The following is a 17975-nucleotide window of genomic DNA, read 5'->3' as shown; positions in this document are numbered from 1 at the left end:
TTTATTTCAAATCATTGGCTCTGCACTCTTCTAGGGCTGAAGGTTAATGGACACAAGTTTAAGAGCTGTATTTTTTTTCCCTCTGTGCCATCAATGCAGGGTAATTCTATGGGATATTTGTATCCAATAAATAACAATAGAGTATTAAGCTTTCAGTTTGGTAAAACATATACGTGTTCAGCTGGCGTTGTACTAACGCATCACAATAATGTAAAACCGTCCAACTCTGCTGGCAGCAAATGCAGCCGTTTTAAAAATAAATCTTTTCCTTCTTCAACAAAAGGGTCGATTTGTGCTGGGGTGCATCCTGCAACACTGGCTGCCCACCCCAGTACCTTGTCCAAATGGTTGACCTTGACAAATTGTTGAGCCGAGAGAGTATTTGACAGCAGAGTGTCACAGTCAAGCCAACAGCACAGAGAAACACTTCTCAGGAGGAATCACCTGATAAACTTACGAATGGTAGCTCTGTCCGACTTTTGTTCTTGCTAGCCCAGAGTCGCTGCGGCCAACTGTAGTGTCACTACTCTAGCTGATTGTGGCCAACTCAGCACAGAGGAGAATCAAACCTCCGGGCACACATAGCTAAGCTGCATGCTAGTCTCATCAACTGAGAAACGTACATCGATTCAACGTGGGGACAGGGGAACAAGTAGTTAAACACGTATCTCAGAAAAAGGAGACTTTGAAACCAGGCAGAATAACAAGTTTTTCTGAACAATTTTATCACACATGGAATAATGTTAATGGAGTCTTTATGACATCAGGAGTAACACCATTGCACACAGAAACGGGGCTATTTTGACATTGCCAGCTAACAGGAGGGAATAACAGCATCCTGCCCAACAGCAGGACAGAGGTCTCGCTCCAGACCAGTCTGTTGCACCATCAAATCTGCCTTAGAAATCAGAAATCGACTGCTTCAGGATTTTATTTTAAATTACTGTAGCCCCTGTTGTTCACCTTACTAGTGAAACGTTGGTGGTTTCCTAACAATAGAGCAGAAATGTTGTGTAGTGTCACTGTCTATGTCCCAGTTAGAGCTTCCCCCACGATTCTGGAGGTGGGAATTGATCCACGTCTCCCATCTCATTGAAGGTTTGCTCGCCCAATGTAAATGTGAGCTTGTATCGTAATCGGACTTTCTCCTGCAAAGAACCGTGTTACAGTTTAGTCTTTCACTTACAAAACTTCTAAACAATAACCTTTTCCTACAGAAATAAATGACCTTTTAATGATGCAGTATCACCAGCCCTTTTAAAAATCAAACTACCTTTTGTTTCACTGGGTGGAGTTTAGAACACCTTGAGCCCTAGAGAGATTGGACTCAAATTCATGCCTGCATTTTCCACATTTTCTCAGCTTTGGAAAAACATTAAAGGGGGTAGGAATGTCAACAGAGGAATGGAAAATTTAGAGGGAGTCGTACCTCAGTATCTCTCATTTGTCTTGGTCACAGACTGACCCATGTGAGCCGCTTATCTTTTGCTCTTTTGCTGGGAATTGCAATGAATTACCCCACACAAACAGGCCATTCAACTCAACTGGTCTATGCCGATGTTTAAACTCTATTATGAGCCTTCTCCCACTCTACAAGCATGTCCTTCTACTGGATTCTCATTCAAGTGTTTATCTAGCTTCCCCTTAAATCCACCTTTTCTATTCATCTCAACTACTCAAAGTTCCACATTCTACCCAATCTCTGGATAAAGAAGTCGCACCCCCAATTACCTATTGGATTTAACAGCAGTAGTGATCTGCCTAAGGACAACTCCTTTCCCCATACCTCACCGCTTTGCGCTCTCCTCATCAGGTTGCTCATAGGGGCCTCCCATTTCCAATTTCAATGAGAAATGTGACGAGGGAAAAGGATACACGAGGAGGTTTCCCGTTGCATTCCTCACGCGCGCTTAAAGGAAACACAAGTCCTCTTCCCAAAGGATCCTCCGCCTGTAAGCAGCTGCTATCCCTCCAGGCTCTAACTCTTTCACCATCACCAGCAAAAGTTTGTTGGTTCTACCACTGGCTATGGCTCGAACCCCTGGGCATTGGACCCTCATCTAGGCCGAGGTCGACTCGCGAAAGGGCAGGAACGACGGCCCCGAGGTCTCGAATGGCTCTCTTTCCCCAGGATTTTTTTTAGTAACTATCTTCTATTTACGCCCGCTAGTTTTGGACTCCCTCCCACAAGCAGAAACATCTTTTCTAGTGAATGGCAGCAGCCCATAGAAAAGAAGGGGAGAAAGAATATACGCCTTGCCAAAAAAAAATTACTTGTGTTAAACTGAATGTTCAATTGTGTCTGCTAATTCAGTTCCCTCACACTGACAGGCAATGCCTTGATGGAGCCAAACAAAATAGTTTATTAAAAATATTAATAGCAATGGGTATGAAAACAAAGGGATGTCAAATCCGATACCTGGGATAAACATTCCCAAATTAATTCGATTCATTAAAGGGGTATTTAGTTCCACCTTTTAAACATTTGAAAAGATGGACTGCAAATTTACCTTCAGCAGTAAGTGCCATTACTCTGTTGCTTTGATCGCTATTTAGTCCAAGGCAACAGAAAACACTGTCCTCAACTGAGCAAGGGATGATGTACATCAAATTTGATTGTACATTGCACCTCTGTACAATATCAATGAGCATTTATACAACACCTTTAACAAAATGAAACATCACGCATTGCTTCACAGGCTTGAAGAAGAATGGGGATGTGAAAAAGTTAGGGGGCATACGTTATTGCTGTGCCAAATCACTTGCCCTAGTTTTTAGTTAAATAGTGTGTATGCGGTAATAAACAGCGCACTCACCTTCTGTGGGTTGGCTAGGAGCAGGACCTGTGTGATTGCAGATGGCGGAAGTATAGGATTAAACGCTGGCAGCTCGGTGCCAGAAGGAGGCTGCAACTTGACCTTCATGACCTGCAAAACAAAAGGTGATTAACGATTTTCACAAGGAGATGGTGGGTTAGGTATAGAGGGGAACAATTCTTTCTGGCAGGAAAGTCCAGTGGAAGGGGATAGAACATTAAAATTAGAGCTAGGCTGTTTCAGAGGTGATGCCAGGAAGCACCTCTTCACAAAAAGGGCAGTGAAATTTAGAACTCTCTCTTCCAAAATGCTGTTGAGGCAGGCGGACGGTGGGGGGGGTCAACTGAAAATTTCAAAAGCACTGATAGTATCCTTGACTAATATAAATCTAAGCGTCAGGAAACCAGGATGGGTAGATGGAGTTAAGACACTCCATGATTTCACTGAATGGTAGAACAGACTTGAGGTACTAAATGGTGTACTCTTGCTCCCATGAACAGCAGGTTGCTTTATAATCTTTCCGTGGCCTTACGATCCTTCTGCTCTTCAAGCCTGTTAGTGACGTCACCATCCTCAAATGCCTCTCTAACTTTAGAAAGGGAAAAATCAGAGAGCAGAGAAGACCCCGCACCATCTGCAGGACCTCATGGAGGCTGATCCCAGGGTCTCTGAAGGCAACCAGTTAGGCAGGTTGGAGACGGCTGGGCCTTCGCAGCCAGAAATATCTGACACACTGGAGAATGGGATCTGGTTCACCGGACCAAAACAAAAAATTGGGAAGAAATTCAGTGATCTGATGGAATTAAATAACAGCAATCATTATGGTCTTAATCTCTTCTTGGTCTTACATATTTCTTTTTTTAAAAAAAAACAAAGCACTTTGTATAAAAAGTTTCCAGATTAGCAAAGCTGATTGTCAAAGTCTTGCAGATATATCCTAGTGACACTAATCAGTAACCAGATTACTAAAAAGCAGAACAGAATTGCAGAAATTAGATTACACATCGCAATTTCATGCAACAGCTTCACGGGTGATTCTGTCTAATGGTCGATAAAACTGCACACCCCAATTCTTGATGTACAGGGAATAGTCTGCATCAACAGTGTGGTATTATCAAATTAGGCCCATAGGATGAAGGGAAGTCTGAGGATGAATTACAGGTGGAAATCTATATTTTATAAAGAATTAAGTTAACAGAAGCGAGTTTATAAATGTCAGCTGATGCCCGAGAACACAATTCAGCTCCAAAATCTAGACAGGGCGTTTTTTGTTTTGAATAAATATAGATGGCGTAGAATTATTCTGGCTTAGGCCCATTTTGTTGCCAGCAGTATCAGTATGAATACTGAAAGAAAAGCCAGGATTTTACACGACCTGCTCCTACCAGCCCTGGAAGCCGTGAGCGGATTTTACAAGCCTCAGGCGGTTAGTTGTGTGCAGTCCTGGGTTCCCCCCTACCATCCCCCTTTCTGAGGCAGGATGTCCCACCTCCAAGAGCTGTCAACCTATTAAGGGCCTCAATTGGCGTAAGGGTGGGCGGGCTGCTTGCCCCCCGCTCCCCACCCCCCCCCCACTCCAAACTAATTGTAAAATATTAATAGAACCGGAAAGGTGACAGGCACTCCCGCTCCAGGGGGGGGGGAAGGGGGTGCAAAATTTTGGCCAAACAGTTGGTAAGTATACTGCCCAAAATGGAAGTGAGCTACATAGCAGGCTGATCCCTGGTTCTGTCCCCAGTTTATGCTGTCAGCTAAGGAAGCAGGTGCAGCACTACGGCTAGTCTTAGAGACCCTGGGCTGAACAGGAGGCGAAAGACATCAGCAGGCCTCCCACTTCCGATCGCTGTTTAGAGAACCCCTGCTGAAAAATGAAGATGGGGTAAACCTGTCTGTAATGCCCACCCCACACTGACTTCATTGTGTGGGATAAGACACAAGGCACCGGGAGAGGTATTAGAGAGTTGGCAGTACCATGGAATTATATGTTAGACAGAGTTGGTCCATTCAGGAGAGAGGTAATTACATTTTTTTAAAAAAACGATTCAACAATGTGAAATGACGAAAGTTGCACAAAGAATTTTGAAAGGAGACAATATTAAGAAGGGTTCTGCTGTCCATCGTACCTTGGGAACAGCAGCTTGGAATCTTATATTTTTCACCGGTTGTGGTGCTGTACTAATCATGGAAGTGACCACGACCAAAACATCTGCCTGCCCTGGTGGAGGATCCTTCGCAAAATGAAACAGAACTCGGAAGCTATTCTTATCATATACCGTGACAGGCAAGATGCTACCTGTGTGGTAGAGAGACACAAAAGTCACTTGAATTGCATTGATCTTTACACACTGCAGCGTGCATGTCACCTACCACCCACTCATCCTATGTCACGCCCTCTCTAGCCGCATGTCACATACCATCCACCCACTGTGTCACGCCCCCTCTAACCCTATGCCAGCCACCCCGTGTCACTCCTCCTCTAACCCCAAGCCACATACCGCCCACCCAGCCAATGATGCACATCCCCTATAACCCCAATCTAAACACACACAATCTATCCTGGGTTGGATGCTCATTCCCACCCCAGAACTTGCACCAGCTCCCATTCCACACCACCTTCTCAAAGGCAATGAGGGATGGGCAACAAATGCTGGCCCAGCTAGCGACACTCCGATCTTGTGAAAGAATTAAAGAAATCACGCAATGAGGTATATGCCTGTGTCAAAGCTGGATGAGGATAAGGCTGGGCTCTAACATAATCTTGCCCTGTGTGGTGGAATAACCTGATGCTCACATTCAGTTTGAAAATCTAACAACTGGGTGCCTGGCCCCTAAGGAAACAAACCCAGAGTGATGTCTTCAAGGCCGTAGAGCAGAAAATTACTCCCCAAAAATTTTACCATAATAATGGTATTCTTTAGAACCCTTCATGCCAGTGGTACTTAGCTCACAATCTATTTCTGCAAGCTCAAAAAATTATCACAAAAGGCTCTTTACAAAGCAAAAACTCTGAATCAAAGATATTTCATAGTCATGGAACGAGACTGAAGGCGGCCTTTAGGTTCCTTGTTCTTGCACAGTCTTTGAAAGGGCTACCCACTTAGACCCATTCGCCCTGCCCATAGTCCAGAAATATTTTCCATCTCAAGTATATCTTTAATTCCCCTTTTGCAAGTCACTATTGAATCGGCTTCCACCAGCCTTTCAGGCAGTGCAGTCCAGATCACAACTCGTAGAGTAAAAAATAATTTTGCTCCCTTCCAGCTCTTTTGCCAATTACCTTAAATCAGTGTCCTCTGGCTACTCACCCTTCCGCCATCAGAAAAAGATTTTCCTCATTAGCTCTATCAAAATCTTTCATCATTTTGAGCACCTCGATTAAAATCACCCCTCAGCCTTCGCGGCTAGCAGAAAATTCCCAGCAACTCCAGCCTCTCCACATAAGTGGAGAGCAAGGGGAACACTTGGCACAGATTTATTCGATACTTACTTGGTTTAATCGATTCTAGAGGTACTAAAACGTTAGTTAGGGAGATTTCCTGCTGAGGCATTGGGGAGATTCTGAGGCCTCCTTGTGCAATGTGCTGAGTCCCAGGCTGCCCTATGCATGATGCAGCAGAAGCTGGTGGGATGGAAGAACTGTACACAAACGCCGCTGGCTGATCAGGTTGAAGGGTAAGGCCTGTGCTTATGATTGGCGAGATGCTCTTGCTTGAAGCAGGATAAAGTGGTGACGTGCCCAAGGCAACTGCAGTGTTGGTGTTTGACTTATTCTGGAGATCTCGAAGTGTTTGCCTTTGTTGTGGAGCTGACCTGCAAATAAAATAAATTATAATAGGAAATATTATGGATGGAGACCTTCTTCTTTCCCTGGCCAAATGGTGTTTCATAGTCGTTTAACTTTAGGTTTCCTCCAATCTTCTCTTGACTGTGAAAATTTCATTCTACTAAAGCAATAACCTCTTAAATATTTGTAATATGGCTCACCGCACACAATCCCAGCAAAGCATTGATGGCAACCCAATGGTGCACAGCTGTTACTGGCAGCAGAGCTGAGAAAAAACTGACAGGTTACATTCCCCGCAACCAGGTAAGACTCAGCGACAATGCAGGCTCGAAATGCTGCTCTGATTCCACCGCCCTCCGTCTCTTACCATTTGACTTGCTGAGATCCTGGAGGCAGCGACTGCTGAAGGAGGGTTTTCCCCAACATGTCCAAGTCATCCAAGGCTTTGCTCCCGGCGGACGCAGGCACGCAGGCAGGGGCGGGGTTTTGCTGGCCGGCGGTCGAAGCCGCTGGTTTCAACAACTCAGAAGACAGTGTGCCGGGCTCCGAAGAGGTTATGGGGCCGCTCAATTCGTCAGACTCCGAGGACTAGGCAGGATAAAACAACATTTGCTGTTACACGGAAAGGGAGCATGTCTATTATATATTACCACAAAATATATAGGAGACACTGAAGAAGGTTCAAAAAAGCTTACGAGAATTATCCCAGAACCAAACTGAGGGGTTACGTTGATCAGGGAAGGTTGGAAAGGCTGGGGCTCTTTACTCCAGAAAAGAAAAGGCTGACCGATGACCTAAACGAGGTCTTTAAATTTATGAAGGAGTTCAGTTGTGGGTGAGCCTAAAACTGGGGGCCATAAACATAAAAGAATCACTCACAAATCCAATACAGAGCTCATGAAAAAACCTCCTTACCCAGAAAGTGGAACTTGAAGCAATTGAGAAAACCATAGATGCATTTAACAGGGAGCTAAAAACATGAGTTCAAATCCCACCACAGCAGCTGGTGAAATTTAAATTCAATGAATAAAATCTGGAATTAAAAGCTAGTCTCAGCGAAGGTGACCATGAAACTATTGTCGATTGCTGTAAAAATCCCATCTGGTTCACTACTGTCCTTTAGGGAAGAAAATCTCCCTACACATGACTCCAGACCCACAGCAATGTGGCTGACTCTTAACTGCCCTCTGAAATGGCCCTAGCAAGCCACTCAGTTCAAGGGCAATTAACAAATTCTGGCCTTGCCAGCGACACCCACATTCCATGAAAGAATAAATAAAACAAAAACAAAGCGGTGGAATGGGAGGTGGTTTATTTCTCCAAATTTACAAATTTATAAACAGGGTGAAGGCGAGAGATTACTTTCTTTGGTGAATATTGTGCTCATTTAAAAGCAAGGAATACTGGTGCTGAGAGAGGGAACATCTTACATTTTAAGAAGTCTGTATCAGTCCGGCACCTTCCAGATTAACTGCAACGCAGTCATATGCAGAGTTGGATTCTCTTGAATAAAAACAGAAAATGCTGGAAAAGCTCAGCAGGTCTGGCAGCATCCTGTGGAGAGAGAAACAGCATTAACATTTTGAGTCTGTATGAGCTCTGAAGAAGGGTCATACAGACTCGAAACGTTAACTCTGTTTCTCTCTCCATAGCTGCTGCCAGACCTGCTGAACTTTTCCAGCATTTTCTGTTTTTATTTCAGATTTCCAGCATCCACAGGATTTTGCTTTTATCTTGGGTTCTCGAGTTGGTCCCAACAATAGGTCTCAACCTCAAAAGAATATAATGCGAACAAACAGGTGGCTTTTTTGGAAAACATTTCTCAGCTAGCCTATGGTCTGAGCTGGACTGGTAAATTTAGTTCAATTATATCATCCATGCCCATTACGTACTGGGTCGAGACTGTCCTAAACTGTTGGATAAAAGAGGTTCTCGTGCCACTCATCCAATAAAATTACTACATAGAGCCTCTGCTATTGGAAATGGGCACTGACACAGCAGGAATATTTCATTAAAGAAAGAACAGTCTCAAAAGCTGGAACCAAATACTACAATGGCCCAGATATCAGCGACACAGAATTAGCGAGTGTTGGACACAGGCATGAAATTCTCAATAATCCTTTTTTGAACCATTAACGACTATTTAAAGTTTAAGCCACAGCAAATTTGGTTTGACAACTGACGCCAGTTTCGAAAGCTCAGACCATAGAGGAGGTGATGGTGTAGTGGTATTGTTGCTGGACTAGTAATCCAGAGACCTAGGGTAATTCAATAAAAAATCTGGAATTAAAAGTATGATGATGATGATGACCACGAAACCATTGTCGATTGTCATAAAATCCCACCTGGTTCACTAACGTCCTTTAGGGAAGGAATCTGCCATCCTTACCTGGTCTGGCCTACATGTGACTCCAGGCCTACAGCAATGTGGTTGACTCTTAAATGCCCTCTAAACAAGGGCAATTAGGGATGGGCAATAAATGCTGGCCTAGCCAGTAACACCCAAGTCCCATGAACGAATAAAAAAAAAAGCAAATACTGGAGGGACCTTTATGTAATCGCCATTCTTAATTTTCACATTTAATGAAGAACAGAAGTTCAGATATCAATGAAGATTAATCTCTGATGCTTTGCAAATTAACCTTCATATAATGTGCTGAAACTGGGGAGCTGGAACCTTTCATACAGTGGTTAAGTAAAGTCAGGATTTTTCTAACGCACAATTTGCATTTCATGGCTGGTTCGCAGACTTTGCAAACCATTTCCCATTTGTCTATGAATGGATCTGACCAATAGCACTTTTTCAGTAACTAAATATGAGCTGAGTTTTCCAATTGCACATTCCTGGTGCAGAGTCTCACTGCCAGGAGCCTATCTTGGGAAATCGTACACAGTAGCCTGTGATTTTCTCTCCATTCATTTTCATTTTCAGACTTCATGGCAGACCATGAATAGTCCAACTCAATGAATAAAAATTATTCAAAGCCTCCTTTCTGAAAGATTATTTTTCTTCTTCCTTCAGAAGACATGCTGCTGCCTTTTTTTTTGAAAAAAAAAGTCATGCAGTGGAAAACATGAATACTTACAGAAGTTCAATGTTAAGTGAATAATAATGGGATCCATGTTCTGTATTTTCTTACCTGAAATGTATTCCAGTTACTCGATTCAAGAGATTGCGATGAAGGCACTGCATTAGGAACAAGATCATTCAGCCCTACAGGTAGATAAAGAGGAGAAAGAATTGTAACAGAAGATTTCTTGCACGGCAACACATTTTAGAGATGAAATATAGCCTGCAGATTTGTCATTTATATCTATCTCCCTGAGAACTGCAAGTTGTCCCAGCTACTCTAGCAGGCCAACCAACAGTATAACAATGCTGCGATTTACCAGCGCACATATTCTCTATGATATATCATTAGAGACAGTGGTGGGTGGGGTGGAGAACTGCGAGATCATGGAAGAATTTGAAAATAAGGATAAGAATGGTAAAACTGAAGTGTAGCTGGGCTGGGAGTCAACTTAGGCCAGTGAATAGAGGGATAATGGGTGAACGAGATTTGGTGCAAGAAAGATATGGGGCAGCGGAGTTTTGGATGAACTCAAGTTTATGGTGGGGTTGGTCAGGAGACCACTAGAATAGTCAAGGTAACAAAGGCATGGACTAGGGTTTCAGCAGCAAATGAGCTGAGGCGTTTAATAAAATTCTACACTCGCAAGTATGAAATGTCACGCCTGGAGAGAAATAATGTGAAAAAACTTCTCACCTAATGACATTAATTCATCATCCAATAATGACACAGAGCTGCTCAGATCCTGCACCAGATCAGGATTCCAGGTCTGATTGGCAGGGGCAGCAGGGTAAGAAGGAGTATTTGAGCCAGTGTCCAGCCCGGTCAGGTCTAGTAGAGCAGAACTGCTGGCTAAATAACAAAACACAAATTAATAGCACATTAAATCACAAGGCATCTAATCTTCTCAGGTTATTAAAATGAAAAATTGTTGACCTCAATTACATAAAGGCAATTTATTTACTAATCAGTTTAAATCTACTCACTCGACAAGATAAATTATTCTATCGTCCAGTTTACACGTGGCTGTTGTTTTAATGACACAGGGGCACAACAAATATTAAATAACCTCTTTATGTAATGAATAATTTCAGTATTGCTGCACTTTCAGTGGCAGCTGTGTTTACAGCGAGCATGCGTTGGAGATGGGGCTTTTAAAAAAAAATATTGTTTCATGGGGTGTTACTGGCTAGGTCAGCATCGGTTCCCCATGCATTGCTGCATCTACCCCCTTTGAATGTGTTCCTTTGGGACACATATTGGTGAATTTACCCTATAGTCAATGAATTCACTCAGAATTGTTGCATCCTGTAGTGTACATAAATTGGGCACTAATTCTAGACTGTCTACCTACCATGCTTGCGGAATGTCAAAAACCCTAATTACTGTATGCTACAAGTTGCAGAGGGTAATTAGCAAAATAGTTGTTACAAATTGTTGTGACCACATAAATGCAAGGAACCATCTGAAACAGGTTAAACACAGGCTTAAAATCCTTCTAACTCTGTGACTTGATCCAAATCTCCAAAAGTTGATTCTACTGCACTAGTGAGGCACCAGCATTTCTAAGTTAACCGTTCTTACACCCGCCAGAGAGCATGATGTAGTGCTGAAATGTGGGCAATTTTAAGCTCAAACCTCATGTCTCCAACAACTGGACCAAGAGTGCCCAAGTCTCTTACTTTCTCCTTCACAATTTCCCTTATAACTTGCACAGGGATGCACATCAGTTTGGGGAGACTCTTCCTCGCTTCCTTTTGGACAAGTTTGGCTTCCTCTCAACATCCTTGAGATCAGGAATTCAATCGTACATGAAATGTGCAGATGCGAAGCCACATTCCTACCAGACTGAAAGAGGCTGATTTGGTTGGCTGCACTCTGACCTCTGGGTCAGAAGGTTGTGCACTTAAGCCCCATACCAGAGTTTCAGCTCATAACAGAGGCCATTAAAGTTGTGAATGTCTAAGGGGCTGCTGCATCATCCTTCAGATGAGATATCAAACTAGGATCCATCTGCCGGCTCTGGTGGGCTATAAAAGAAGCCTTTGCAAAGAAGTGAGCAGAGTTCTTTCACTGTCCTGGCCATGGTTTTCCCCTCAACCGACACCACCAAAAACAAATTATTTGGCCAATTATTTCACCACTGCTGGTAGGATTTTTCTGACACAGGATGGTTGCCAGTTTACTGCAAAGCAGTTAAAGTGCTTCTGAGAATACATGTGAAGAGATACGCTTTGAGAAGTGACAAGGTGCTTTATAAATAATACTGTGAGCTGCACATTACAAGCTAAAAGGAGATAAACGCACACACACACACATACACAAAGTAAATTTAGAATGAAAAACTGCCTGACACATATAGAACATGTGGGAAAGGTTGCATCTGCCACTACATTTTAAGGGGAAACCATACAAAATAACATTACATACCTTTAATGTTTGGCAGGTCAGTCACCCCATTAACCTCTTCACCCTTCACTATCTTCTTGTACATGTTAATGACTTGTGTTAAGTTATCATTTGCCTGAAGAATTTCGGCTGGACAAAAAAAATACAAAGATGGAAGTGAGCTTGTAAACCAAAGTTTATTTTTAACAAAACCTGCTTATTTACAGTGCACACTGCTATTTAAATTACTGCAGTTCATATCTACAGAGGGGGTGACAAGGTCATCAACAAAGGTCCAGAAACCTAGCTGGAAAATGATGTCCAGTTAAGTCCAATAAAAAGGAGAGAACACAAGGAGAAAATGCAGGAAATATAAAGGTGGTCAGTCAGTATCAGAACAGAAAAATTGCTCAAGGTTTAAAAATTTGCTGAACGTTTGAATGTTAATAGTTCTGCTGTGTCATCCCAGCACTTGGTGTTTCTACTAAGAGTAACACTCTCTGTACTTCCGTGCATATATATTTTGCATTTTGCTTGCAATGCACAACATCTTACAAAGCTAACAGGGATTGTATTGATCATGACCTGTCTCCTTATAGCCACAAATGCTAGCTGGGGACAAAGTGTGGTCAATTAGAAGCCAGCTTCTTGCTTTCCGTTCTTGAAAAAAGTGTCCCATGTATCTAAATAGCAAAAACAATTTGCATTTAGTCAGCTTCCTTCTCCCATATGCATCACATCTACATGCTGTAACAGTACCCTGCAGGTCATTTTAATAGGTTAATTAAGACTGTTTCACATAACCAGATATTTGGTTAACTAGAACGAACACAATTAACTACATAGAATTTCTCGTGGAAAGTGCCAATTTAGATAGGTTTACTTGATTAATTTACCCAGTGCTTCATCGTTATCCTCGGTGTCACTGGCCAGTCTGAATAGTGTGGGCCTCATCTTCTCACATCGCTGGTACAACTCCTGCAGCGATCCATGTGTGGAAAAGAAGAATTTAATTGAGGAAAATAATAAAATCAAAAAACCTCCAAGTACCTCAGTGTGCCGCAGGTTAAAGCAATTAATAAGGGAACACAGCTCACAGAGGCGTGTGGATATGCGATAATGTCTGACACGTTGGGAAAGCTGCTGTGTCTGACGCATGATGAGCAAAATACCTTTCATAACCTGCCCCAGTCTGGGCAGATGGCATGAAGAATTCCTCTTGCCATCAACAATCCTAAACTGATTAAAAGTTCTGTGAGTATTGAGGCAAGATAAACTCAAATTATGTTTTCCCACTGTAGTATTTTTCAGTTTTAAGTACTTATGGATCACACTATTGAGAATCAATTCTCATGATTATAGTTTGTGATCTTCCACTAAGGACGCAGCCTGAGATTTCTCAACATGTGCTCCCTGCTGGCTAAAGGAGCTCATCATCCCTGTTGGAAGCACATTATATAGTTCACTGATAGCGAAGCACATGGCATAACGATGCAAAATAATGTACATGCTTTTGTATCTTTTGTGCTCATTAGTGGAAAAGGACACTACTTCTAAATCTGCTACCTAGAGTTCAGCAAACACACTCTGCCTGAGAGAGAGTACAAGAGGCGAGATTCCTACAATTGAATCTTAACAAAAACAGGGAAACCCTTTATTACTCCGTGCATCATATGGCCTCTCTCATTGAGACTGGATAACTGTGGGCACACTTCACTACATCTGAGGAGTTGGGTTGATAGATGTCGGCAAGTGATTACCTGCAAGGCTCTTATGGCCAGAGGAGGGATACGGTCATGTGGTTAGTCGAAGCAAAATGAAAACAATGCTTTCTCAGGGAAAAGCATTAACCCACAAACCATACAAGGAAGTTCCTAAAATTATATAACAGTTCACACATGGTATTCCTGCCTACATGTTGTATGTACGCACTCAGCCAAATTTTACAAAGGAATCAGCACTGTTCCAAAATCAATTCAAGTCTCAATAAGTATAATCTTAATCGTCACCGAGATTGTCTCAAAGAGCAACAACAGGGTTCAGTGCCTGGCAGGTGAAGTATCCTTCTATTGGGGCCATTGCCCTTTTCCTTTGTTAACTTTATCTACATTTTGAGATCCCTCCGTGACCTCCCTATCCCTTCCTATCTCTGTAACCTCCTCCAGCCCCACATCTCTCTGCTCCTCCAATTCTGGCCCCTTGATTTGATCCGCTCCACCATTGGTGGTCGCGCCTCCAGCTGTCTAGGCCCTGGGTTCTGGAATTCCTTCCCTAAACCTCTCCGCCTCTCTATCCTTCACACTTCACAATCTAGTGTCACTTAGGAAGTGGCTAACATACAAAACTGAAACAGGGCAGCATAATAGGAACTAATTAGAAAATCTAATTCAGGAGAGGCAGTCTCAATGGTTCAAAGTTATCTTGGATGCAAGTTCCATTCTCCAGGTGCGATGTTGCTCACTTTGACAAACACACGGACACAACATAATCACAGCATCACACAAGAAGTTTTTTTCAATTCACATTTACCTTCATTATTTCTTCATTACTCTCCGAAGTTTCATCTTTGCTGTAATTCTCTAGCATTTCACTCAGAAGTTTAACATTATTGTTCACCTCTTCAATTGCGTTCACTCTTTTAGAAATCTTCTCCATTCTCTTCTGGTCCTAAGGGTTTAAAGATCAGGCTTGGGTTCTCAATACCGCCTCCTGTACAGGTAGCACATTTTTACTGGGTTATTAGCAATACCAAAAAAGAAATTGAGGAGTGGGTGGCAGCTGGAGGATCTGGCTGGATCAGCAGGTTTCAACTCGGAGATCCAGTTTAATCTGGGATGGATTTGAAGTCTCCTCTGGCTGCAACAGGATTATAGAAAGTGAGTTTGGATAGTTTTGATGCATAAAAACTGCCACCAAATTGGCACTAACTGGCAATCTCACTCTAGAGGGAAAAGGACAGCTGACAGAGGGCACAGCACAATGTCACATTACTGTGGTAAGGGATGCTTCTCTGCAGTTGGAGCAGAGTACACTGAAGGTTACTTTGCCATAGCTGATCATATATTTTTTTTATTCACTAATTCATGGGACGTGGGCTTCACCAACAAGGCCAGCATTTACTGCCCATCCCTGACTGTCTGAATGGTGATATTATTTCCTAGTCAGAATGGTATGTGATTTGAGAAGGAAACTTGAAGGTGGTTGTGTTCCCATTCATCTGCTGCCCTTGTACTTCCATGCAGTATAGGTTGTGGGTTTGTGAGGTGCTGTCAAATATGCCTTGGTGAGTTGCTGCAGTGCATTTGGCAGATGGTACACAGTACAGCCACGATACTTGTGGAATAGCAAGTATTTCATTTCCTGGTACTAACATCTTCATGTCACGAGAAACAAAAGGAAATGAAAATAATAGGTTATGCTAAAATTAAAATCAGCAAATTCCAGGAACTAAGGGAAAAGACCCACCTCTTGGACCATCTCCTTGATTAGCTTATTAGCAGCCCGGAGGTCCTCTGGATGGCTGCTCTTCAGGAGTCTGGCCAATAGCTAGAACAGATAATTGCACAAATCAATCCAATGGGAGTTGAGGCTGCAATGTCAAACTGGCTTAGGAACCTTCTCTGGCACTTCCCTTGCAGATAATAAAACACAGAACATTTCAAAGGTGCTTTAAACATCAAATGGTAATGTGCTATCATAATAATAAAACTCTCCGTTAGCTATCAGGTGGTGTCATGCGTAACTATACAATACCATCTAGTGATGGAAACACACACTACAGCAGTAACATATTATCTGGGCCATGTTCTGATCAGTTGAATGAATGGGCTGCGATTATGCCACAATTGTGAAGTTCCTATGTTACAACAGTGATGACACTTTGCAAGTACTTCATTGGCTATAAAGCACTTTGGAACACCCTGTGGCTGTGAAAGGTGCTATATAAATGCAAACCTTTCTACTCTCTTTGCACCAACTGGAAAGGTGCATGGATTGTATCTGCTCATCTAACACTCAAATATTGAAGAAATAAGCACGACTGATATAAGGAAGCAAATGCAAAGCTATTACTTTATTTTAAGATTTGGATTATCTAAAACATTCATTTGGCAGGCTTTTCACCTCCAAAACTTAAAACACCAGTAAAAATTCTAGAACCTCATGTAATAGAAACTAAATGCGACTTATTCAGGCATTAGAAACCAGTGGTTTTGTTCAAAATTTCAGTTCTTGACGTGGGCTCATTCTTGGTACTATTAAAAACCTTACGCCTATTCACTTTTTGCCACAGACCTACGTTAAACTTTTCCACAAGCTGAACAGAAATTACAATACCCCAACCAACTCTCTCTTTGTTTCCCAAACTGCTATCAAGCCATATGAAGCAAACACTTTAAACCGGAGATTAAACTACATATACACACCAACTAGCTCATCTCCTCTAACCCTACTTCACCCGAAGACCAACATTCCCTCTAATACTTCTCGAGCGCACAGGTCATTTATTTAAATATGTGACCTTTTAGTTTCTTATGCATGGTCACCCGTGTGCTTTAATTTAAAAAGATTCAGATTGGGGAGGCGGTGGGCATAGTGGTATTGTCATAGGACTAGTATTCCAGAGGTCCAGGGCAAAGCTCTGGGGACCCGGGTTCAAATCCCAACATGGCAAATGGTAAAATTTGAATCAATAAAAATCTGGAATTAAAAGTCTGATGAAGACCACAAGATCATTGGTGATTGTCATAAAAGCCCACCATAAATGCCCTTTAGGGAAGGAAATTTGCTTGCGTACATGTGACTTCAGACCCACAGCAATGTTGGCTCTTAGATGCCCTCTGAATAAGGGAAATTAGGGATGGGCAATAAATGCTGGCCTAGCCAGCGATGTCCACATCCCATGAATGAATTTTAAAAAAATAACTTAGGGGGAACGTTGCTGAAGACTGCACCTAGTCTTTCCTCTCTGTGAACAATACTATGGGAGAGCGATGAGCTACCTTAGATTTTTCCTCATCTTCAAACATAGCATTCTTTGAGCGTGGAGGGGGCGAAGGAAGAGGTTCATCATCAGGTAACACGGGATCCTGTTTTAGAATTCCTAAGGGAATAGTGGGGTCAAAATATTAAAAATCAGAAAAATCACTGCAAACAGCAGAACACTTTTCACACAGCTCAGGAACGAGAGAAGCGCGGCTTCACTGAAGAGTGCAGGGTCACCAGCAGCTCTGGATAAGCTTAAAAATGCAAAGCTACTCATGAGCTTGCTAGCAATATCAGCACAGTTCAGCCTCTTCAAATCCATAACTTATGTCTTTGCCTTTTCATTCCTTCTTGATCGTTTGCACTCACTGATTAGATACCAACATCCTACTCTCTTGTTATAGCAAGCAAAGAATTCACTTTAACCATTTTTCAAAGTAAAAAGAAAAAATTGCAACACTCATTAATAACTGGCAGCTAGTCTTCAGTTCAAACACTCGCCTTTAAAATAAACGTCATGCATTCATTGCAGGCAATCTTTAAAGTAAAGCTTCTTTCACGTTTCCGTGCGCTCTGTGTTAACAAGGGGCTGTTTGAAGTCACTCATTTCTGTTCAATGGGAAGTTTCTGCCGAACCCACTTGCACCCATTTACGTACAGGTTAACGGTGATGATCTGTGGGCAATTTCTGACTTCACTAAACCAATCACATTTCACAAAACAAATGGCCAACTAACTGCATTCCGCAAGAAAAGATCCAAGCGCCAGGACAGTGCCCTGCCTGACTGAACCTCGGCTCTGACCTCCAAGGTGAAAACACCGCCCAGCCTCCAAGACAGCACCTTAAACCTGGAATTTCACAGGGCTTAGTGCGGACGATCAGCGGGAAAGCCAAAAGCCTGATCCGTGCATGTGAACAATAGAATGTACGGC

The 17975-nt window shown here is 42.5% G+C and overlaps 1 protein-coding gene across 2 annotated transcripts in view; it reads right to left on the bottom strand.

Annotated features, from left to right (window-relative positions):
* Window positions 1–708: 708 nt before the first annotated feature.
* Window positions 709–17975, bottom strand: part of gga1 (golgi-associated, gamma adaptin ear containing, ARF binding protein 1) — a 41451-nt gene continuing 24184 nt past the window's right edge. For both annotated transcript variants that reach the window (XM_041177614.1, XM_041177612.1), the window contains 12 exons: window positions 17060–17160; window positions 15525–15605; window positions 14589–14726; window positions 12956–13037; window positions 12102–12209; window positions 10368–10523; window positions 9741–9814; window positions 6968–7188; window positions 6304–6626; window positions 4940–5109; window positions 2817–2927; window positions 709–1148 (listed from right to left, as the gene is read on the bottom strand). In XM_041177614.1, the coding sequence (XP_041033548.1) occupies window positions 1038–1148; window positions 2817–2927; window positions 4940–5109; window positions 6304–6626; window positions 6968–7188; window positions 9741–9814; window positions 10368–10523; window positions 12102–12209; window positions 12956–13037; window positions 14589–14726; window positions 15525–15605; window positions 17060–17160 (1676 nt within the window). In that variant the 3' untranslated portion in view covers window positions 709–1037. The remainder of the gene's footprint in view (window positions 1149–2816; window positions 2928–4939; window positions 5110–6303; window positions 6627–6967; window positions 7189–9740; window positions 9815–10367; window positions 10524–12101; window positions 12210–12955; window positions 13038–14588; window positions 14727–15524; window positions 15606–17059; window positions 17161–17975) is intronic.

The sequence above is a fragment of the Carcharodon carcharias genome, chromosome 31, assembly GCF_017639515.1.
Source record: "Carcharodon carcharias isolate sCarCar2 chromosome 31, sCarCar2.pri, whole genome shotgun sequence".
Lineage (NCBI taxonomy): Eukaryota > Metazoa > Chordata > Chondrichthyes > Lamniformes > Lamnidae > Carcharodon > Carcharodon carcharias.
This window is presented reverse-complemented; position numbering and strand designations above follow the sequence as displayed.